The 23,411-nt window shown below is 40.9% G+C and overlaps 2 protein-coding genes across 7 annotated transcripts in view; one reads left to right on the top strand and one right to left on the bottom strand.

Annotated features, from left to right (window-relative positions):
- COL4A5 (collagen type IV alpha 5 chain) overlaps window positions 1-3,335 on the bottom strand; it is a 74,200-nt gene extending 70,865 nt beyond the window's left edge. For all 3 annotated transcript variants that reach the window (XM_041485276.1, XM_041485277.1, XM_041485278.1), the window contains exon 1: window positions 3,206-3,335. In XM_041485276.1, the coding sequence (XP_041341210.1) occupies window positions 3,206-3,295 (90 nt within the window). In that variant the 5' untranslated portion in view covers window positions 3,296-3,335. The remainder of the gene's footprint in view (window positions 1-3,205) is intronic.
- Window positions 3,336-3,417: 82 nt separating this feature from the next.
- Window positions 3,418-23,411, top strand: part of COL4A6 (collagen type IV alpha 6 chain) — a 110,293-nt gene continuing 90,299 nt past the window's right edge. For 3 of the 4 annotated variants that reach the window (XM_041485270.1, XM_041485273.1, XM_041485269.1), the window contains exons 1-2: window positions 3,418-4,035; window positions 4,112-4,160. In XM_041485270.1, coding sequence (XP_041341204.1) covers window positions 4,022-4,035; window positions 4,112-4,160 — 63 coding nt within the window. In that variant the 5' untranslated portion in view covers window positions 3,418-4,021. Of the gene's footprint in view, window positions 4,036-4,111; window positions 4,161-23,043; window positions 23,157-23,411 lie in introns of those variants that run through there. The other variant, XM_041485272.1, reaches the window with a different exon arrangement.

The raw sequence follows: 23,411 nt of genomic DNA, 5'->3' as shown, positions 1-23,411 counted from the left end.
TTATGAAACGGAAAATAATAACAACCACCACCACTACTATGATAAAATAGAACAAACACGAAACACAGTAACCATATCAATCATGTACATTGCAATGTAACAACCACCACCACTACCATGATAAAATAGTTAGAACAAACACGAAACACAGTAACCATATCAATCATGTACATTGCAATTATTGACATGGCACCACGTAGTTTTACATACTGTAACCTCTGAAAGGAAAAACAAGAAATCTCAACTGAACTTAGAGAACTTTCACAAATAATACATGACTTCCTTAAACACAAATTATATCCAGCCTGCCTTACCATACTTGAACAACTCTTTTCAACCCTACACTTCTAGTCAAACTGGAATTATAATGGAAGGCAAAGAAAAGAGACATTGCAGACACTACTCAATTTTTACTAACTTTTGGGCTGACAAAGTCTATTTACACTTTAAAAATCTAGGCCTTAGCTATGTGGGAAATTTTTCCAATATAAGCCAATAGTCAGTCACTAACTTCTAGTGAGTTTCATAGACAGCACAACTGACAAATCTAGTCTATCTATGTTCTTTAATTAAGCAAATTTCCCAGTCCCAGCTTGCAATCACTTTTCTATAACAGTGCAAGTGTAAACCTGCCAGGAGAAGAAAAGAATTCTGCTTATAAAAGATTGTCTTATATACATATATGTAGATTTATATTAAAACTAGCAAGGCAGTTAAGCAATAATTGAAACTGTCCATTGGAATAAGCCCTCATGGCCTCTGCTAAATGCATACAAATAAGCCCTTTTTAAAATATTCTAACTTCATTAATTGATGAAACCATCTTCCATTTCATTCATTCTCCCATTCAAAAGTAAAACCATTTTCAAACTCCCAGTTACTTTTACACTGTTCAGCAGTAGTTATAAGCTTCACTCTACACCAACAATGAGTCTGCACAAGAGTGCACAGCACGATCCATATGCTGCTCCCCAAGTGTAGACTATGGGCTGTGAAAACCCAGCAATGAAATCTGAAATGAAATCCATCCCTACTTCAGTATGAAACGTTGGTTTGGATTTTTTTAATAAATCACAGGGACTTCTCTGTGATGGGCACACAGGAAGATGACTCTTAACCATATTCTGTCACTTGGTAACTGATCACATAGCAATACACACTATTACAACAATCTGGAGCAAAGAAGATACACATTTTTTAATTGGAAATGTGAATTATAATGTTGAATAACAATTTCAGGTATTATTTGAATAAGGTCACCAGAATGACTTGAAGTCATGACCAAATTTACCCTTTTGGGGGGATGATTCTGACACAGAGGCCCAAAACAAAATTCACAAAAGAGAGTGTGTGTATCAAACATACTGCTACAGCATTTAGTCAACCCTTTCTGACAAGGGATAGAATAAATTGCTGATACCCATTAACAAGGATCAGCAATATTTAGTGTTATCACAAGAAATTCAAAACCATCCGAACACCAAAGTAATGAGAAACCATATTACAAAAGACCAGTGGGATTTATGTAGTTTGGAACAGAGGCATCTCTCTCTTTCCCCCACCCCCACTTAGCCCTTGGGTCTTCAGTTAATCTTATCTCACTGCAAATCCTAAAAGAGAGGCTGCAGAACAAGGCGGTGTTAAGAACCACAAATTCTACCACTGGTTTTGCTCCCTTCATTTCTCCCAAGGTAGGAGACTGCCTGCAGGGTCACCACAGACCCCCTCCCACACCCCACAGATCCACAGTAATTGCACACACGGAACTCTGCTTGGACGCTTTCCTGAAGAAAGAGAAGAGCCACATTTCTGCACGCAAATCTCCCCTATCTTCAAACCCTACCTGCTAAAACAGTGAATTCCTGTAGCTGGGGCTGCCTGGGTCCTTCCTTGGGCTGGGCTGAGGCCTTACTGAGCAGAGCACAGGACCAGGGCCACAGACAACGTGGAGCCGAGCAGCTCCTATCAGTGAGCGCTGCTGGCACACCAGTATCACTTACACTTGGGTTCCCACCTGGGCACAGCAAGGAGGGGTGCAAGAGGAAGGAAGTATATTATAGCTGGTCTTTGCTTTTTCAGAGGGCAGATGAAAGGTCTACAAAGTTTCACTGTAAAGGAATGCACTTCAAAGGAGAGTTCAAGACAAATAAGATTTTGTCAGCACTAACTACAGAATTGAAGGGGGGAGTAGCAGAATTATACTCTGCACCTATTACCATAACATATTATGGTTTTTTAACTAGAAAGGAGTCCTAAAGAACAGAGATCTGGATTTTTTTTCCACTTTCTAAGTAAACTTAAAAAAAAGTTAAGAAAGATACATGTACTGTAAAATCTGAAATTAATGCAGGTTAAAGTGGGAGCCTCTTTAGATCATTTCATCACTTGTTAACAGCTAAAGGTCTTAATCAAATAGCCTGAAACCCGAACCCAGCTAGATCACCTCTCCCACCTCTCAGTGCCAAGGCCCTGCCACTCCAGGGAAGCCGGGACAGCATCCCTTTTCCACAGAGACCCAAAGTCTCGTCCAGGCCGCCTCCCGTGCGCTCTCTACTGCACCGCACACATTTACCATCTCCGCTAGCACTTCCACTTGAGTTTTAAGAAAGCAGAAATGCAACCCTCGAGAAAACCAAGTCCCTGTGTGAGGCACAGTCCTCCGACAAACCATGCCCACATGGCTCCATCTCCCTGCCACATCCAGGTGTTAGTCACGGCTGCAGGTGATGGCTCAGCGGCAAGAGCTCAGACACCTCTCCACGGAGTTCTCTGGGGGGTGGGGGGGAAAGGCAGGGGGCGAAATCTTTCCTCCTTTGTCCTGGAGGAACAGCGGGTTCAGAGCCCACACTAAGCTCACCCGGGCTTCCCCCGCCTCGCACTCCCTCCCTCCCCGGAGCCGCCGGCGAACCCAGACGTGCGGGCGGCCCGCGGGGAGCGCTCCGGTCCGGCGGGGCAGCACCGCGGGGCTCTGCCCAGCAAGAGCGGCCCGGCAGCCCCAACACCCGCGGGCAGCCGGGGCGACCCTCCCGCGGCCCAGCCTCGCCGACCCCCGCCCGCAGCCACCGAGCTCCTGTCGGGGCGATGCCGCCTTCAGCCACCCCAGCCCCAAAGGGGCTCCAAAGCTGCCCCCAAGGCTCCGCACCGCGGCCGCGCCCGGCGGGGACCGCGGCGCCCGAGGAGAACAAGGAGGGCGCCCCGCACTCACCGCCGCCGCCGCCTCCTGCGGCCCCCAGCACCCCAGCAGCAGCACCAGGCAGCCGGCGGCCAGGCTACAGCTCCGCCGCCGCGGCTCCATCCTGCCCGCTCAGGAGCTCCGGGGCCGGCCGTGCGGCGCGGGCATAGCCCGGCGGGGCAGCGCGGCTCCTGCAGGCGGCTCGCACCGGCCGCCCCGACGCCAGCGCCCGCCCCTCTGCCGCACTCGCCCGCTTCTCTCGGCTCAAGTCCTCCCGGGACTACAGTATTCCTCCGCTCCGGGGGCGGGCGGTGTGGGGCACACTGCTACCGCCCCTCTCCGAGAAGGCCACAATCCCCCCCACCCTTCCCTCGGGCGCCGCGGTTTTGTCGGCTCGAAGAGCGGGCGCCGCCTCTCCCCGCCCTGCACCTCCACCGGGCGGGCAGCGGGACCCCGGACTATTTTCTGCAGCGGAAGTTGCAGGGGCGGGTGGGTGCAGGGGAGTTGCTGCCAGTGTCGGGTCGCCCCTCTGGAGGGGCGGGCGGCGGGCGCGGGGCTCGCCCGGCTCAGTCTCGGCCCCTCCGGCCCCGCTCAGGTGCGACGCCTCGGCGGGGCTGCGCAAACTTCCTGCCTGGGCACGCTGCGAGTGCTGCAGGGGCTGCGCCGCTTCGGGGAGCGAGCAGTGACCGAGCCGAGCGGGCAGCGCCGGCGCTTCCAGCCCGGCCGCTACCCGGCGCTCGGTGCTCCGCCGTGCCGGGGAAGGAGCCCGCGAAGCGCTCGCACCGAGCCCTGCCCGCCCCGAGGGACGGCGGGCCCTCCTCTTCCTCCGCGGGCCGGCGCTGCCCGGCCATGGGGCGCACAGGGTGAGTGCCGGCCGCCGCCGCCCCCGAGCCGCGCTCGCCCCCGGCCCGCCGTGACTCTGTCCCTTTGCTCCCGCAGGGCGCTGCTGCTGCTGCTCCTCTGGCTGGGCGCGGAGCTGGCGAGTGCGGTAAGTGCGGTGCTCGCTGGAGGTGAAGGTGCCCGGCCGAACCTGTCGGGGTTTGGGCATCCTTCGGCCAGAAAAAAGACGCATCCCCGCGCCCCTCTAAAAGATGCGCGGATTTTTTTTTTTTTTTTTTTTAAATTTTCGTACACCTTTACTCCAGAGTTCCTTTGTGCCTTTCGTCTGCTCTACTTTGACTAAAGTGCACTGGGTGGAAGACCGTCTGTATGCGGTGTAACAACTTTTAGTGTCTGATGGCGTGATCAGTGTCTCTTTGCAACTGACCTTTACTTCTTTTTTAGCATCTTCTCGAACCTTGCTGTAAAAGCTGACCCTCTGGGTCCTTGTTCACAAGGGGTCCAATCCAGAACATGTCATAACTAAGTGAAAGAGATGTGAGAAATTAAAGGATTAAGCTTTTAAGTGTTGTATCAAGGTTCATGACTATGGATTAGTAAGTGTCTTTTAAATTTTAAGTTGGTGTACAGAAACAATGACTTTATGATCTATCTGACAACTTTATGACGTAAACATGGATTTTGCTCTTGCTGTTCCTAATTAATGTTTAAACAGAGTAGTAGGGGACTACAGATTTTTTAAACGTTCATAATTTTCTTTTTTGATGTTGCAATAGGTTTTTTGACAACTGGAATCTGCAGTTGTTAGCCCTCTTAACTAGTGAATAAATCTGTAGCCTAAATTAAGTGTCCAACTGATGTAGAGTCAGCAGTTCAAAAACACCTCTTTGTTATATTGTAATGTAAACTAAGATTGGACAATAATGTTTGTGGTGTGGATTTTACAGTGCAAATACAATATTGAATGAATGTTAGTATATGTGTTAAGCATGTTTATTTTGATTCAACTTCAGACAGATTTCTAACAAAACCAGTTGAAACATGGGTTCTTGACTTGGTAGCCAATGTTTTTCTACTGCTTTTGCTACTCCTGATTAAAATTTTAAGGATCTATAACCTTTCTGTGCAACTGAGAAGTCTTTTGAAAAGACTGTAATAGCAGAGGGGTTTGTACTTTTTAAAAATAGGAAAGGCTTGATTATGTTTTGCATTTTTCAGAATCAATTGCACTAGTAGAATTTCATCATCCTGATCAGGTGGTAGTTACAAGCTCTAATCTTCTCAAAGATTAAAAGATTAGAGAATTTTATTCAATAAAACCAAGAATACTTCTACCAGAAGTTCTTACTGCAGTGGAATCTAGGTAAAAATTACTCTTCTAAAGCAAGTACAAAAAAGGCAAATGTTGAAATTATTTTGAGACAAATGTGCCGCATTTTGCAATCATTTATATAAATTTGTGCAACATGGCAGTGAAATTATTGCTGATTGATGCAGATGTAGCTAACAGCAGATTTTCAATTGTTTGCTCCAATTTTGCTCCATAGCTGTTGGAAAACATCTCTTGAGCAGTCAGATTTCTGTTAGTTCTTTAACATCTTTCTCTGCCCATAAAGGAACTCTTGTCAATTAAGTCAATCACAATAATTAAAATCATTATCTACATGATATTTCTAAGTCTTCCTGAGAGTTTTCTTCAGGGTTAGAAAATGATGAAAATCTTAGTTGCTGTGTAGTCAGTCTAAATATATGAAGAAGAATCAGAAATAGGTCCATAAAATACTTAGTACTTTATATGTCTAAGCAGATAATGGATTTAATGATTTCTATTAAAATGCTGTCAAACATGGCCAGCAGGAAAGAGTAAAACTATATTTTTGCCAACTTCAGATACAGCAGTAGGTTAATAACTGACTTTATGGCATCACTGATTTAAAAACACATCCAAACACCTTCCAGCATGAAGTAAGCTGTTAAGAAAAATTACTGGTGATTGAACTTGCACTAAACAGAACTTTCTTAGGAATAGGATCTCTGAAACACTTCTTAATAGATCTCTGGTGTATAGTTTGAAGTGAAGTATAATGTCAATAGAATGAGGTTAAAGCTTTAGGTTAAGGAGTAACAACTTCTAGAAGCCTGTTCACAGAGACTGCCAACTTGGTGCTGAAGATGGTATAATTTATAACTTTGTTCCCTTTTTAAAATAATCTCATTTCAATAACTTACCTGTTGTAAAAGAAACATCCGTAAAATGTTGTTCCAAGCTCTTGACCACTCTTCAGTACCCTGTGGACATGACCAGTACATGCAGTGGCTGGCATCAGGCCAGCATCTTGTATCAAAGCTGGCTTTGATTCAGAGGTCTCAGTTATGAGGTGTGGTCATCTCCCTTTCTGTAAGAATAAGATTTTAAATAGGTATCTGAATTAATATCTTAGTTAATAATTATTTTTATTGGGTATAAATTATCATTATTTTGAATGGCAGTACAAAATTAGTGTTGTAACATGATCTCTGTTTCCTTGAAGCAAATGTTGAAAGCATGGATGACCTGATGTTACACATGGGGTTACTTGGATAGAGAGACTGTGACCCTGGAGACCAGTTGCTGGGAATGGCCTAAGAGTTTCTCCCTAACAGCTTTCACCCTGGAGTCCCTCGAGAAGCTATGCTTCATTCATGGTTTCAGTCTTTTATTATCAATAATTTTCATTGATAATGAACCAGGAGCATCAGTGCAAGATGCTGTGCAAACACTAAACAACAGCATAGTCCTATCTACGAGATGTTCATTGCACTAAGACAAGTGACAAAAGCTTGTCCAAAGGTAGGGGAGATGACACAAAATATTGGAACAGTGCAAGAGAGGCAGGGATTTACCTTGGCTAATCACTGTCCTCCCCTGAGGCTTTTGCAGGCTTCAGTGCAAAGCAGAGTTTTTAGGAGAGGGACTTCTAAAAGCATAATCAGAGTTTTGCTGATGTTTCTGGGATGTCATAAATGTGAGGTGGAGCATGTGGTGAAAATGGTCACTAAACTGAGAGACAGCCTCTTGTAATGGAATTTGAGATTCACAAAGCTCTCAGCTGAGCTGCAGTCCTGTGCAGTCATTCTGTGCCCCCTTGAGAGCATCCCTGGCATACAGGTGAGATGGTAACTCCTCATTTATTCACTTCTGATGTTGAAGGAGTTGAACACACCTGGAATACATCCTAGTTTTAAAGGTAGCCTAAAGAACTACTTTTAGGACTTACTGTGAGGACTTACTGTCAGATATGTTCTGTTGGAACAACTGAGCTTTCAGGTGGAGCTCAGTAAGGTTTCTTCTGTGAGTGGACTTCATGTACTGTCACTCTTTCAAAGCTGGGTGGGGTTTTTTGTTGTTTTGTGGTCTTTTTGTTTGGTTTTGTTTCTTTCTTTTTGGTTTTTTAGCTAATAAATGTGCAGATTAACTAGAGCCACTTCCTTTTCCTAGCACTTGGTATCTTGTTCAGCAGAGCATCTTCAGTATCCAAGTAAGGCAAACAAAAACTGTGTGTAAAACCAGTTCTGGGAAGTCTGCCCTATTTTGAGAAACTGATGCTCTGCTAGTTTATGCCAAGCTAGCCCAAGTGATCTTATTTATCTATGTCTTAATATATCCCAGGTTTTCTGTGTGTTTTCTATTGTTTTTATATCTATGATACAAATGCTTCATAGTGTCTTTCCCTTTAATATGTACTGGACCAGCTTAATTGAGCTCAACTCCTTGTTTTAAATGGCCAAAAATAAATTTTGTTCCAGAGCCTCTGACAGAGGCAAAAAATTAGCTGTTGAATTATGGATATTTCAAACCAGAGTTGCAGCTCTTACTGTAACTCTTTCCAATTCAGTTTCTGCAAATATAATGTTTTCCATCAAGAGGTTTTTATAAAGTTTTGAACTTTCCTTTGCCATTTGAATCAGTATTTATAAGTATGCAGCCCTTCTGTAACTTGACTTTTACAGCTGTATTTTTATATAACCATAAACTTTATTGGGAAAAGAAATTAGTATCTACAGTAAAGTTACTTTTGTAAGGAAGGAGTCTACAGAAATCAAGAAATAATATAAATCTCAGGATTTGTTTAGCAGACAAGGCAACCTCTAATCTGTAAGAATGCATGGCTGTGGAGACACTTGTTGGTGAAGATTCACGTCCTGCATTGAGAATGGTCCTTCTGCAAAGGTCAAGTTTGAATAACAATAGGTCTGTGGTAAAATAATAAGAATTATACTCTGGTTCTGTAACAAAATAAGGAGAAATGCTAAAACCAGAAACTAATTCTTGATGAAAGGGCTGATTTTCTAGCTCTTGCTAAGACCTTGTGTTTTAGGGGAAATTTTCATTTAAAGCTGAATATACTTTCCCATTTGAACAAATAATTGCTTATTTGCTGAATATTTTCTATGTGCTGAAGACAATTGAGGAAGTGGCATTTTATTTGGCACTCAGATGCCGTGTCAGGTTACAGCAGCTATGAAATGAAGTAATGCAGTTACTTGCAGTTGCAGAAGTGATTGCATTCTGAAGAGCTTTTGTGATATCATTGTCCTTTTAAGGCTGTGGCTGCTTTTTGTATAGGTGGGAGAGGCACTGTGTGACCTGAAGAAACATTTTATTTCCTCTTGTGGACAATCACTGGCACCAGCCACTGTGTTCCCTTGACTTAGGAGCTGCTATTGTTATTATGGTGTCCCTAAAGGAGGCAGAGCTTTGATGCTGGTGCTTCTCCCCTCTTTCTCCATCTTTGCTGTAGAGAATCTCTTTATGAGTAGAGTTTGGTAATCCTGTATCTCAGCTTAAATGTTAAAATGATGACTAAGAACTAAAAATAAGATTTTTTAAAAATCTTTCATTGATTTTCCAGCTGTCTAAAAATCAAGTCTCAAAATAAGGACTGTTATTGTGGAAAAAAATAAAATGAAAGCTTCTCCCTGTGCAAGGGATTGCTCCAGCAAGGTCAGTCTGTGTTTCAAAAGAGAACAGAAGGAGACTGAATGGCTTGTTAGGGGATACCTGCAAAATGCAGTCTTGATAGTGACTGCAGTGTTTTTATGAACTTAATTTCTTTAGGTGGCTGGGGCTTTGTTTTGGGTTTTTTTTTTGGTTTGGTTTTTTTTGGGTTTTTTTTTTTTGTTTTTTTTTTTGTTTTGTTTTGTTTTGTTTTGTTTTGTTTTGTTCTTTTTTTCCTAGATACCCATATAACCCAAAAAGACTCTCACTCTTCTGGAAAAGCTGTAAATCCTGACTGAGCTTTAAATGCTTATTTCCATTTACATGTCTGAACAGAAAGAGTGTTTAGAGTGGAATCATGCAGTTCTTGTTACCTGTACCCTACAAAAGAAGGAAATTTAGAGGTGTAGGCAATAGATCTGAAAATACATGGGAGAAGCAAATAATTTGTGCTTTTTGCACAGGCTTCCTGCAGTTCAGCCTGCCTTGAGTCTTTCCATATGATTTTCCCTTCCCTAATGGTGTAATTTATATGGAAGTTGTGTTGCTGCAGTTTCCAGGAGTTGTGTTTAACTACTTTAAAAAGTTGTTGACAATAATCTGCTACTTATAATCAAATTCATCTTTTCAGAATGGTTTCCTTTTCTCTCAGGTCTGAAGAAACACAAGGAGGAAACATACCAAGTCAAATTAATGGTTCAATTGATCTGCTTCTTCTTTGGCTTTTTTGCCACATTCTTTAACAGTTCTTGCTGGTCAGTGGTGACTTTGCTGGCCTTCTGATGCTGCTCACACCCAAATGGATACAAAGCTGTAGACATCCCTCTGGTCTGTGCTTCCCTTGTTGTTTCTGCAGAATTTTGATTAGCTTTGGTTGTGTCAGCCTCTTGGGGCCACTAAACCAGCACCATCCAGTTTGCATAGTCTCTGCTCACTTGGTTACCTTAACACTGAGGGAATCAGCTCTGTGAACCACATTGGTTTCATTTGCTTCAGTCCACTGAGATGTCAATAGCTACTGTATTCTGAGTTTGCCTCATTCACTCTCTGCTCTATTTTCTCCTATTTGGCTGGAATCTGCTGTACTTTATACAGCCTCCAGCCCTTGCCTCAACGTGCTCACGAGCTCCTCTGCCTTTCTGTGTCTCCTTTGTGCTGTACTAGCCAGGGAGGCTGCCAGGATCACTGCTGTTAATCCAGCAGTGCTCTCTGATGCCTCACCCCCAGCAGCAGTGAGGACGTGTCAGTGCCTGTTACCCAGGAATCTCTGTTGCACAAATCTCTTGGAGAGGTTTGCACCTAATGTTCCTTGCTTTCCCTGTTAGTGTAGGAACAAACGATTCCATGCTTGGCACAAGGATTTGCCAGGACCCCTGTGTGATGACACAGGTCAGCTGGGTGTTGCAGCTGGACTCGTTGGGAGCTAGCTGGAAAAGGCACTACACTGAAGTAAGATATGAAAATAACATTTAATTTTCTTCAGTTTTGCATATTTGTCATTTTTCTATTTCTGCTGAAGAAGAAGGGTTGGAAACAAGGTAGCAACAGCAAAATTAACTGTTTTCTTAGCCTTTTTTTTTTTTTTTTTTTTTTTTTTGGCTGGTAGATAAATCAAAACCTGCAGCTTTCTAGAGATTAGGATGAAGTGCTTGTATGTAGTAAGCCGAAAGCCAACTGTATCAGTTATTTTCTAGCACTGTTTGGACTGGTTGGTTTTGACCTAAAAATCAGAGGAGAGGAAAATAAAAGTGAAGTTAAGCAAGAAATAGAATGAATGCTCCTGTGCTTCTTCAAATATCCACAAATTAAACACCACCAACTCTTTTTTTGCTAGCAGCATCACTTTAAAGCTCTGAATAGTGACAAGTCAATGCTTTGTCTTTTCCCAACTTTTAAAAATTACTGCATGTACTTTACCTGCTCACATATTACAGTGTTTTCAAATCAATTTCTTACATTTCTTATCCATTTGTTTGAATCACTGAAGTTATTTTTTTATTAAGGTCATGCCCTCACAAGTAGTAAGGTATCTCTCTGTGGGCATGAAATAATGCTTAGTTCTTAAAAGAATTTTAAACCAAAGAAGTTTCCTCAGAAAACTATAAAACTGTAAAAGAAGTTATTCTTAATACTTTAAGTCAGAGTCTGTTTAGAATTTTTAAGGTGGTAAGTAGTTTTTTTAAGAAATGTGTACAGAAATGCATATCATTACTGTAACAAAGTTAAATAGTTAAAAGTGACACACTGAATAATGGCTTGATTTTTCCAAAGAGGAGCCAGGACCATTTTAAAGTTGTAATAGTTCTCCTTATATAAAACTTGCTGTGAAGTGTTGTGCAGATACCACTTGCTCTGTAAAATATATATTTAATTTTTTTTTTAAAAAAGCAACTTGGAATTATTGCTACTACTGTAGTAGAAACACATCAAAACAATAGGAAGGTGAATCATTGTATTGTACTTGGATGATTAAAGCTATCCACAAAGCAGGGTGTAACTCAACTGGAAGAACATAGCCTGCAGGAGCAAAAAGCAAGCTTGGAAAATTAAGAATTTATAGTACGCTTCAGACTTTCCCATAAAAGGAGCCTGTGGGCTTTCAGCTTCAGCGTTGTGAAGTTATTATCAAAGTGTGTGTGAGGGGTTGAAAAGCTGGAGCATTATCTGTAAAATTAATGTATCTCTGTAAATGCCCTCTCCACGAAGTGCAGCATGTATGAAGTGTGAATTTGGCTGGAAGGTGTACTGCACCGCACAGTGTATATATACAGCATTTTGCATAGAAAATGCTGAGCCTTCATTTCCAGAAATTACAGAAGTGTGCTCAGTCTTGGTCTCTGGGATGACTGAGGTGATTTCTAGTAAGCCCTGGGTGCCAGAAGTAAGGTGCTTTGTTCCTGGGGTGCTTTGGCAATGCTGTGTTTTTTGCGCTACAAGGGAATGGGTGTGACAGAAACACATTGCTTGCTATTTAGCAAAAGTTTTCTGTCTGTTTTCATCAGAAACAGGGTTTTTTAACATCTGTCTCTTCTTGTAAACTTTGTGCTCATTTTTACAAAGGAAGAGTAGTGCGTTTTTAATGTAATAAAGTAGTTTTGGCTTAAGCTGGAAACAGCCTATGAAATCTCTCTCTACATACGGTGCTTGGCTTTTTGCTGTGACCTGAAAAGGTGGAAGATTTAAGAAAAAGAAAGAGAAAAGAAAGAGGTGGAGAAATACGTTGATATGATGATGAAAAGGAGCTTTCAAACCACTCCTCTAACAAATGTGTTCTTGTCACCAAAGTACATGTCAGATCTTTAACCTACTTTTACCACAAATAGTACAGAAAATTTCCTTGAATACCACAGAGGTTTTAAAGTTAAATGAGTTGGTGACCATAAACAGAATAGTTAATGGTCTCTTCAGTGTAGTGATTATATGGTTTGCTCTGTGGTACTTTTAACAACCTTAATCTCTGTGAATGTATAATCTTGTTAGGATTAAACCAGAATCTGCCTAGATAATTAGAGTGAGCTCCAGGCTGTGGTTTGACCTGTATCTCTTAGTGGAGCAATTTCCATGTGAATGTGTTGGCCCTGGGGCGTGCGGGGCGTTGGGAGCCCTCAGCAGGAGCCGAGGAGCTCCCATCCCTCAAGTGTCCCGTGGAAAATCACACGGGAGCTTTTGCAGTCTGCCCTTCTGGGACTGTGCCCCCCGGGGCTGGCTCAGAACATCTTCTCGTGTGGCAGAACTCGTTTTCACGGAAGGTAAAATGTGTTTGCAGTCCCTCCGCTGTGCGGGGTTATCCTGAAACGAACATTCCTGTTGAAGTTACAGCAACATTTGATGTGTTCTGACCCTTCTCTAGGGTTCATTTATTAAATGAATTTCACACTGTTTCCTTATGCAATACAAAGAAACAAGTTGCAGCTTTTGCTTTAATCACTGTTTGTGTTACTGTTGTCTTTCAGCCCTGGGCGATTTTCAGGCGTCCTTGCGCTGGGCCGGGCTGAGCACTGGCGTTACTGCCCTGGATGTGTGAAGAAGGCTTTGCCTCAAGTCATGCATCGAGTTTTGCTTCTTTGAACTGTTGTACCGTGTGCTTTGTATGCCCTAAGGCTCCTCTAAATGAGGGACTTGTACAATCTGCCTTTGGAGATCTTGAAAGCTTGAACCTCTAACCTAAATGAGGCACAAAACAGTAAAAAGTTAATTATGGCTACTTAAAGACTCTCCGTTAAATTGCACTTTCTTCTATGGGCAAGCGTGAGACTGTGAAGTTTCCAAAGAATCTGCTTGATTTTTATCTTTCAGGTTTGTGCTATCCAGCCAAGTTCTGCACGTCTTTCCGACAGGAGGGGCAAGGATTAAAATCCAGCTAGTGAGTTTTAACTAAGTCTGTCAGTGGTAGAGTAGAATTAATTAACATTTATATGGGATCTCCAGTGCTGCTATAACTTTTCATCTCCATTCAAGGATGCTTTATGAATCACAAACCAAAGTGTTTGCCAAGTATTTTGGATAGAAGTAAATAAAGGCTATGAAAAGGCAACTTGAAGGGGTTTTTTTTGGTTGTTCAGTTGAAGTTTTTATTTTTTACTAAGTTACTGTCCACATTTGGAATGATTGTTTTACAGTTTTCTCTGCACAGAAGACTGTCAGCCCAGGCATCTTTGTGCAGTGATATCAGCTACAGATTTTTTTTTGATTATATGATAACCTTGAACTTACTGGAGATAAATTTTCCTCAAGTAGTTCTATGTTTTCTGTATACAACAGTAAGTATTCTTTGTGAATAACCAGACAAAATACTTCAACCATCTGTTTCATCAAGATGTGTTCCTATAATTTCCATTAAAGAAATTCCAGTGAGAAAGTTACTTCCCTCCCGTTCATTCTGGTGTTATGAGCTCACTCAGAGGAGGGCAGAGGGGTACCAGGTTTCAGGCCTGAATTCCTTTGCCAGAGGAATGTGCACTGAGACACAGGTACAGACTAGCTCCACGACATACTTGTTTAGAGGGGCCTTTCTGCAACCCAGCAGCTCACAGTTCTCAGATTTACAGCACTTCCTTATCTGGTTTTGTTTCAAAAAGTGAAAAGCAGGATTAGTCTTCGCGAAGAATGTTGTTATTTAATTTTCAAAGAGTGGGTACTTTTCTAGATAGGCAGTGGAAGTATTTTGTAAGACACTTAAAGGCTGTGGATGTGACTGGGAGAAAGGTGAAGTCGATTGAAAAGCACCTACATTGCTGTCAGGTGTACTTTGGCTACTGTGTTCAATTTAAGTCACTGAGAATTTAGTCTGCAGCTTACATAGTGTGTCACTGGGGGCCTCACTTTATTCTGGAATTTTATTTAGTGTATGGCATGAGAAATCCTGATTTTCCTTATGTATCAAATGTCGGTGGCATATTTGACCTGCTTATTTATGTTACCTCACACTGTATCAAAGCAGCACCAGTGCCAACTTTTATCTCCAAAAAGTTGCACAGAAGTGCTGAACTGCTTCCATTAAGATCATCATAAAACTACTATGGGAAAGGAATTCAAATTCTGTTTGGAACCAGATTATCTCTGTAAGATGAAACCACCATATTTCATTCAATTTCTTGACAGAGTTGTGAAATTTACTGTGCTTGCTCAGTTTATAACAACTGCAGCCTCTGCTCTTGATAAGCCTGAAATCTCTAATTTCTGTGTGATGACATTAAGAAACTGTATCAGGATATGGACTTCTATCAGATATTTTATGGTTAGGGCAGGAAGCTAGTATTTTGTAGATGAAACATGAGGACTTGGTTGTGGCATAAAGCCATTCATCAAGCTACATGGATAATAGAATCTGTTATCCATGTAGCTTGATGAATGGCTTTGTGTAACTTTCTTAAATGCTCCATACCATGTTTGTAGCTATCTGTAAAATAATCATACTGCTCCAGTGCCTGTTTATCAAAAATTGCACTTATTTCTCCTTTTTTTGAAGGCATTGTTCTGGGGGGAGCTGCTCCCAGAGGGGAAGGTATGCCTCAAGGCAGAAAACTGTTGGTAACACTCAAACAAATTTAGTGGGGAGTTGAATGAGCGCTTATTTGTGTTTTCTCCAAGTTCCTAAGGTGATGCAAGTATTTTTCTTTCTTGAGTTTCGTAACTAATTTCCTAGCTTTTCTAATAGGTATGAATGGAGAATTATGATAATAATATACAAATATATATTTAGTAAAAATTGATAGGAATGAAGGTTTGAATTTCAGTTTTAATTTCACAAAACTGAAGACTTTACCTAAATCTTGTTCTTTTCTTTACATGTATTCCACTCAGGTGCCATGAGGCTGGCTAGAAATTAGTATTACTTAAAAAATTATACTGTACCAAACAAATAGCATCTGTGTAAAGAAGCAGAACAAAGTTAGTGTTACTTTATTTTGTTCAAATTTTAAAGGCATAATGTAAATAAAAAATAAAGTAATAGAGTATTTTTGCACAGGGATACAGGTGATGCCACATTTTTTCCTTGAAATATTACAACAGGGTTGGGTTTAAATGCACCAAAGATTTAGTGTCTTTACTAGCTTTAGAAAACTTTTGTTTTAACAGTAGCATATGCTATTTTTTAATATATAAAATAAAATATCAGTTTCTATCCCTAAAGCTTATTTGAGGAAATGAGGAGAAAACAAAATTCTCTTAAAAGTATCAGGGTTTCTTTCACGGCTTTTAGGTCAGGTGCTTGCCTGTAGGGACTTGTCATGTAACATCTGGATGTTTGACTTAAGCACTGTTGAGGAAATCAGAGGAGGAAATCAGGAGATGGTTTTCCTGAGACTGGATTATCTCAGACCTGTCAGCTCTGTGGTGTGCTGCATCTTTGCAGGAATAATTGGCACCTGGACCTGTTTGATTAGGATATCTGACAAGCTGGACGGAGATCTGTTTAGAAAGGTCAGAGTTGGACAGCAGGAAAGAAAAATAGAAATCATACTTTCTGGCCTGTAGGATCTGCTGTTTTGGTTATGTCACATTTGATGCACACTGGACACTGTTAAGTGTTCAGAACAAAGTTTGGTTTTTAACAGACAAGTAATTCAAGTAATTGCTTGAACCTTTTCTAAATAATTTTTTTAATAGCTGTGTCTTTGGATGAGCTGGAGTGGGAGGAGAAAAGCTGTTAAATGGAGTGAGAAGCTCCAGCAGAGAAGCCTGCCAGGTGTCAGGAGTCTTGTTTGCTGTTGCATTTCCTGGCAGAGGCTGTGCCTGGCCTGGAGTGGGTGCACGGGTGTGCAGGGAGGATGGAGGGCAGCGGGTGCTGGGCTGCTCAGCGCGCCTCTGCTGCGGCCCTTCGGCAGCTCCGTGTGGGATTTGGTGCTGGCAGGGAATGTTTCTGTAGCTGGGTTAAATACCAATGAGTTGGACAACTTATATCTTAAGACAAGATAACTTATCTAACTAAACAAATTGGGTAAATCTTAATTCACTCTTTATTTCCCGTTTGCTTTACTCTGCAAGCCTATGTGCTTTAAAAGTAATCAAATAAAGTATGTTCTTCCTTTCAGTTACTCTTTCCATGCTGTTTTTATCAAAGTTCTTAGCTGAAATTAATTCAGTGAAAAAACTAATTTGAAACCTTTCCCAGGTCATCCATTTGGCTGAAACTTGATATTAATTAATTTAGTCTTGTTTGCAAAGTACCTGTGTATATAAGCTGCCATTGTTAGGACAACTTGGCAAAATCTGAAATGAAATATTTTCTTTTGAGCTCACTGCTCATAGATAAATGAACACTCATGTAACCTTTTGTTTGGTTTTCTATAGAATTTAATTTACAAACTTTGCTGGAAAATAACCTTTTGCCCTTATTAATGTATTCCGTGGCACAAAGGAGTCTGCGGGGTGTCAGGGTGTGCAATGCTCGCCCCTGCTCTGCAGTGGGAAGTTGCTGTTTGTCTCTCATGGGGGGAGGTTAGGAACTTCATGTTTGGATCAGTTCACAGCTGAATTTTTAGCTCTGATAGTATTTCTCCCACGGCAAGTGTAGGCCTTGTGCCTGTCACAGCAGGTTTGTCTGTGAGATGAATGTGGGAGTATAGATAGCTGTGAATTGTTTTTCTTGTGGTTAGAGGAAGGAAATCTAGCACTTATCAAAAGTCCAGCGCATGCAATCTTATACAGATTTTACTTTTCAAAGAATACCCTTTAGATACTACTTATATCAGCTTTGTTAAAAATCTGAGATTTAAGTATCTCCATGGAATCTTTTTTCTCTGAAACTCACAACTTTGTGAAGCTGTCAACTTTCTTGCATGTTTATCGAGGTTTGTAATGCTCCCACCTGTGAACTCAGGTCACCACATCTGACCCTATGTGCTCTCATACATGAAAAATCAGAGTTGAAATACAATCCCTACTTCAAAAGATTTGCAACCTGCCAGATATGTGTGAAACCTAAAGAAATCCTGGGAAAATATTGCTCAGCAAGGGGCAGTCTCATCACACCAACTGTAGAATTGCGCTGCTGCTGTTTTAGAAACTGTGTACACACAGCTTCCTCTGGTATTCATTCTGGTTAAGGATGGCAGCTTCTCTGGCTCTAAAAACCTGGAGAATACCTGAGCTAAATGTTGTTCATGGGTGTAGAAATGGAGTTTCAAGGCTGATTTTAATTTAAAATCACTTACTGCAGTAGGAAGGTGTTGGTAATCATCTGGCTGTGAAAAGTCTTGGAAACAATTGTCATTGCTCCCAAAACTGTTCTTTGTCAGTCTTGTGGCAGGATGGTGAGCTCAGAGCACAGCTGTGCTTTATGCTGCTGCTGTGTAAATAGGGACCATAAAAAAGGAACCTTTCTGCAACAGGATTTTATTGTTAAGCTGATTGTTGATGTGATAGCTCAGATCATAAATCTTTTGAGTCAATGATCCAAAAGAATCATTCTCTTCTTTTTCTTGCAACAACAGAAACATTAGTCTTCTTGAAAACATCAAATTATTTCATTTACTGAGGGAAAATCTGCCCCAGCCAGAAAAGACATCTCGTTTTTCACTCTGAGAACACTGCACACTCCTCTTAGAAATTAATCAGGGTTGTAATCTTTGGGTCAGACTAACATTAGAGTATCCAAAGTTATTATACTTGATTCAAGTAAAAATCCATGTGGGTGTATGTTTATATACAGCTATTGCTTAGTTTTGACCTCCTGGGAATCTCAAAGAACAGAAACAGCAGGTGGAAAGAGTTTTCGGGGTAAATTTGACATCATATCCAGATTAGTAATTCAGTACCTCTCACTGTCACTTTTGATCTCTAGAAGAAGCTTAAAGGAGAAGAGGATATTTAGCCAATCAAGTTTTGGAGCTAATTTATCCATTTAACCGAGGCATGACTTGGAGAGTAACCATTAATAACGTGAGTCCTTTTATGACCAAAGGAGAATGGTAAGAGGGGTAATTTTGTGAGCACCAAGGTCAGATGACTGACTGACATAAGGAATGTCAGTGCTCACCTCTGACACAAAGATTGTTTTTCATAGTGTGCACACTTGTAAACTGGCATGTGGGTGTACATGAGAGATCTACAGGAGGATGGGACACAGCACAGCTGGGCACCCATTCTTTCCTTGCAGTGACACTCCAGCAACTCTAAAGGATTCCATCCATGTAAATTATTTCTGTAGGTCCCCTGGGGGTGTGCAGCCTGTCCACATTCCATCACTCTGGAGAATGGGGGTTCAGGGTAGTTATGCTGGTAACAAAACCTAATATAGCCATTGTCACACAACAGATAAAACAGATGAAACAAGTGTTTTGTCATCGTGGAGTGCGGTGTATTCCTGCAGTACTGGTGGTTTGTTTTGCAGCATACCAATAAACATTGCACAGCACCTTTGGGTGCTAGAAGAATATATGATTTTCTCTGAAACAATGAGGAATTTTTTAGGAAGGCTGAATAAACTTATTTGTCTTGGAATACGAGCAGGATTCAGTGCCTAATAATCCAATGTCTCTAGGTTCCTAATGGCCACCAGATGCCAGGACCTCTGGTTTTTATCTCATCTGAAAGAAAGTCTAAGTCATCAGAGCCCCTGATAGCTCAGGATAGTCTGAGATATAAATGCTTCCTGCTAATTCCCAGCCCTGTCTGTTCTATCACTTCTGTTTCTGGTGAAGCTTCTTATGACAACACAGTTGTGCTGAGGCTGGGATTTGTGAGATGGGGTTAGGTGCAAAAGGTTGCAACTTTCCTGTGAGATACACACATTCCTTCATGTCAAGGCAAAGGTTATGGTCACTATTGTCATTACAAAGTCAAAATACATTTAAACACATTTCTCTAAGATATTTTAACAATATTGGATCTCTCCCTCAAGAGTAACTTAATAGTCAGTCTTTAAAATAAGGATTTGTGATCAGTCATGAATTCAGGAGTAGTTCTTGGGCCAGAATTAATTAAAATACAGCTTGCAGCGCATCATTTCAAGGAGGGATTTCATAACTAGTGAGCCTTTTCTTTTGCCCTTTATTTTCCCTCTTTTTCTTTTCTAACCATTAAGAAAGCAACCAAATATTAGATCTTGTGCAAGAAATTAAGTATTTAATGAAGTTTTCTTCAGAAGGCTTCCTTCTGGGATGTTTGGCAAATCTCTGTATTTGTTGGCCTTATAAGAAAAATATATAAACAACAATGTTCCTTCTTAAGTCCAAGTGAAGGTGTCATGCTTTTGTGTCACAATATTCAACAACAGTTTGTGAAATTCTTCTCCTGGCTCGTAGTCAGCAAAGAATATCAAGGCATTAATTATTACTAAATACACAAATTTCCCTCACTTCTTAGGTTCAGTAGTGATTGTATTACACTACATGCCAACCAGAGGATAAAATCAATGCTGTTTGTGAAAGGAAAAATATATAGTATTTCTTTAATACAGTAATTTGACAGAAAGAGAATCATACAGCATTGTTTTTGCTTTCTGTATTTCTTTAGCTATCTAGATACATGTAAAATACATAACCAGGCATGTTTCAGACACATGAAATAATTTGATTGTATTATATTTGTTAATGTTGTGTTGGCTATGAGCAACTACTATTGTTTATAAAGAAAACAGATCTTTTCTTCTGAACTTTCTTTCTTGTATGTTGTGTGGCCAGAAATTTAAGCCTTGCAGCCCCTGAAATTTTGGACACAAGCTAGTGTTCAAAATGAGAGTGAAGAGCAACTGTAGTTCCCTCACTGAGCCTCCAGACAGCTGGTTCTTGTTTTAAGCCACAACAATTACCTATAAATGCAGAAACTTAGCACATATCTTCCAGGTGAATGAGAAGGAACTTTCTTTTTTGGCTACTATTTTGAAGGGGCAGCTTAAATTCCATATGCTGTGCTGTGCATCTTTGTTAATGGAGCTTGGAGGGTTGCCAAGAGCAGTTTGTTGTCTCTCTCCTTTTTAGTGGTGAGTGGGACTAGAAAAAAGCTACTGATACTGTGGGACAGTAATGAGCCTGTGAAGAGTCATCCTACCACCTGCTGCATGGCAGGATATTGAACTCCAGCTCTGCACAACGTGAGTGCAGTGAATGGCTCATGGAAACTCACACCAGAAGTGGAAAGAGGGACCTTTCAGTCCTCTTTTGACAAACTTTAGGAAATGTTTTCTGATCTTGCATCTCTAACTACTGGCCAGCTTCTGTTCCTTTTTTAAAGAACTATCAAAGTTCAGCAATAATTGCAAACTAGAGCAGCAAGGTTTGCAGCAGTCCTACTTAGAGGGGAAAATGGAGAGCAGCAGAGAGTCATATCTCAGGGACACGGATCTACTAATCCTAGAGGAAGAATGATAGAAGATGAACTTGACTGCAGATCTGAAGGTCAAAAGAAATCTTTGTCTTGGGGAATGCAGTGAAAACTGTGCAGGACTTTTGGCAGCTGAGAGTAAGGTGGATGAACTTAGGCTAACTAGAGAGATGCGATAGCTGTTCATGGGAATGGAAAAGCTATTTTATTTATTTTTACTACAAGTGCCAATACAGTATTTCAGCAAGAACTTTAATCCTTAAAGCTTTGCAAATGAGTTTCATGTAACTCAGCATTTGTAGAAGAGCTGTGAGCAGATTGAATGATTTTTTTTTTTTCTTTCCCATCTCTTTTCCCTCCCTCCAGCTAAATTCCAGCCTACATCTGCCCTTCCACTGAAAGCTTAAAACCTTTTTCCTTCTGTGTGACCTTTGCCCTCCCTTTTAAGCAAGTGCAGGAGCAGGGGTCAGAAGTCTTGTCCATCTCCTCCCAGCAGCAAGAGCTCTTCCTGAACACGGGAAAAATCCAATGAGAAAATCGGGATTCACATTCAGGCCAGTCCAGCATATGTTAAAACCTTGACACTTGGATGTTATCAAAATATTATTGCCAATATTGAGCTCTTTTTAGCCCTGTACAATTTTTCTTTTCTTCTTAAAATTTAGGTGGGTACTTCTGCTCTTATTTTTGCAATCAAAGTAATAAAAGCAGAGGGTTATTTGAACACTTCAGTTTTTAATAGACCATTAAGAAGACAGTACTGTTGCTGTCAAAATACAATTATTCACACAGCTCTTATATGTCTAATCTGACATGAAAATGCTTTAGACAGCGTAGGCTACCTTTGCACTCCAAGGAATCTGAGAAGATCAAGACCTAAATATTTCTTTCTCCAAACTAGGTGCCATTTATTTTTCCTTTTAGAAAAATTATTTATTTCCTTTTCATTCTGACCTTTACAGTGGGATGTGAAAAATGGAAACTTCGGCTTTTGAAAAATACCTCTGAATACAAAATGATTGACGCTGATAGTTTCATATTCCATTAGATCTTATGAATGCAGTTCAACATGTATAAGCCATAGCTTGATGGTCAAGCTTGCACAGAATAACCAAAGAAATGTACCTCCTCTAGTCAAAACTCTGGTTGAAGTCACATGAGGAATGAGTAAATGTTTTAACATTTTAGATATGAGGTATGTGAAAAATGGAGCATTCTCTTTTTCAAGAGAAAAGCTCTTGCTTTTTCTGTATGTACCATCGTAACAGTATTTCCTGAGCATGGAACAGGGAGGGGTGGTTTGCAGTGTCCAAGCTGTGAGGTGGCTCCCTCCTGGTCTATTTTGGCATTTTGCTGACCTGTACTAATGCCAAACTCATATGTTTGCTATGTTATTTAGATCTGTTAAGAGATAAATTTGTCTCTGCTTGTAGTTACTAAATTTAAAGGGGCTTATGTATAGCAACTCTGTTGAGTTGCTCAGATAAATAATACTGAGAGATTGTTTGGCCTTCTGCAGATTTAAATGACCCATTACATCATGGTGACATATTTTGTAATGAGTAGAACTGTGGTCTTGTACAAAAAAAAGTGACCATTCTTATTTGCTCTGTGCTGGCCAATGTCAGTACTGTAATGTAACAAGATATGTGAAGATACACTAAATCATTTTCTATATTCTGCTCTGAATATGTGAGTGTCAAACAACTCAAAACAAACCTGAGGCTGAATTAAGAAAATGAGCCACATGTGTTCTTGGTTGTGTTGACTTCAGAATCCCTGCTTGGCATCAGTTGTGAACTTGGATCCAAGACTTCATGCAAATATATATATCTGTGTCAGAGACAGAAATAAGGAGGCCAGCTGAGCTGTGTCACCCTTGCCTTCCCTGACTCTCTTGGCGTTTTGGAAAAGTACTTTCTAAGAACAGCCTGAGTATTGGGAGGAACATATAATATTCAGACAAGATTGTGTGCAAGTGTTTGGCCAATAAGATTCTAGAGCTCCCTAGTGAAATCAAAGTTAAATGTGTATGTGGTGAGTAGCTCTAAATACAATGATTTATGGCAGGCATTGATACTTGCTGTTGTTATTGACAAATTTTGCTCCCTATATTTTATTTCATGTGTAAATGTTCAGAAAGAATGTTCAAAGGAACATGAATTCTTCAAGAGTATCAGGGAAGTGGGATCCTGTCTATATTACCTAGGCTAGCAATTTTTATGAGTGTGATTACAAGAGATACTATTTTTGGTTCAAAGGAACTGTATTTTAAAATTTAATCAGCACATTTCAGCTGCTGGTATGCAATCTTTCAATCATGGTCAAGGATACCTGAGCATTTCCCTATATTCTTGTGCTTCTACCTTCAACTATTGGATTTCTTCTGCTGCATTCAAGGTGGGTAGAAGTCAGAACATCCAGTTGTTGCCATAGTCCATTGAGCTGAGTGGGGAGATGTCATGACTTAAGAGGCCCTGGAGTCTTCAGGTAAACAGTCTTCACTGTTTAAAATGTCAGTGTTTGTAAAATTCTCCTGGAGCTGTCTTCTTTAAACATGCTGTTCAAATTCCAAACCGAAGAAACAAAGAGCAATTCTAACAGATATCCCTGAGAGAATTCTGTTTACTTTGCTCTAACAATGACACCATATAT

The sequence above is a fragment of the Pyrgilauda ruficollis genome, unplaced genomic scaffold (assembly GCF_017590135.1).
Source record: "Pyrgilauda ruficollis isolate IOZ18807 unplaced genomic scaffold, ASM1759013v1 scaffold7, whole genome shotgun sequence".
Lineage (NCBI taxonomy): Eukaryota > Metazoa > Chordata > Aves > Passeriformes > Passeridae > Pyrgilauda > Pyrgilauda ruficollis.
This window is presented reverse-complemented; position numbering and strand designations above follow the sequence as displayed.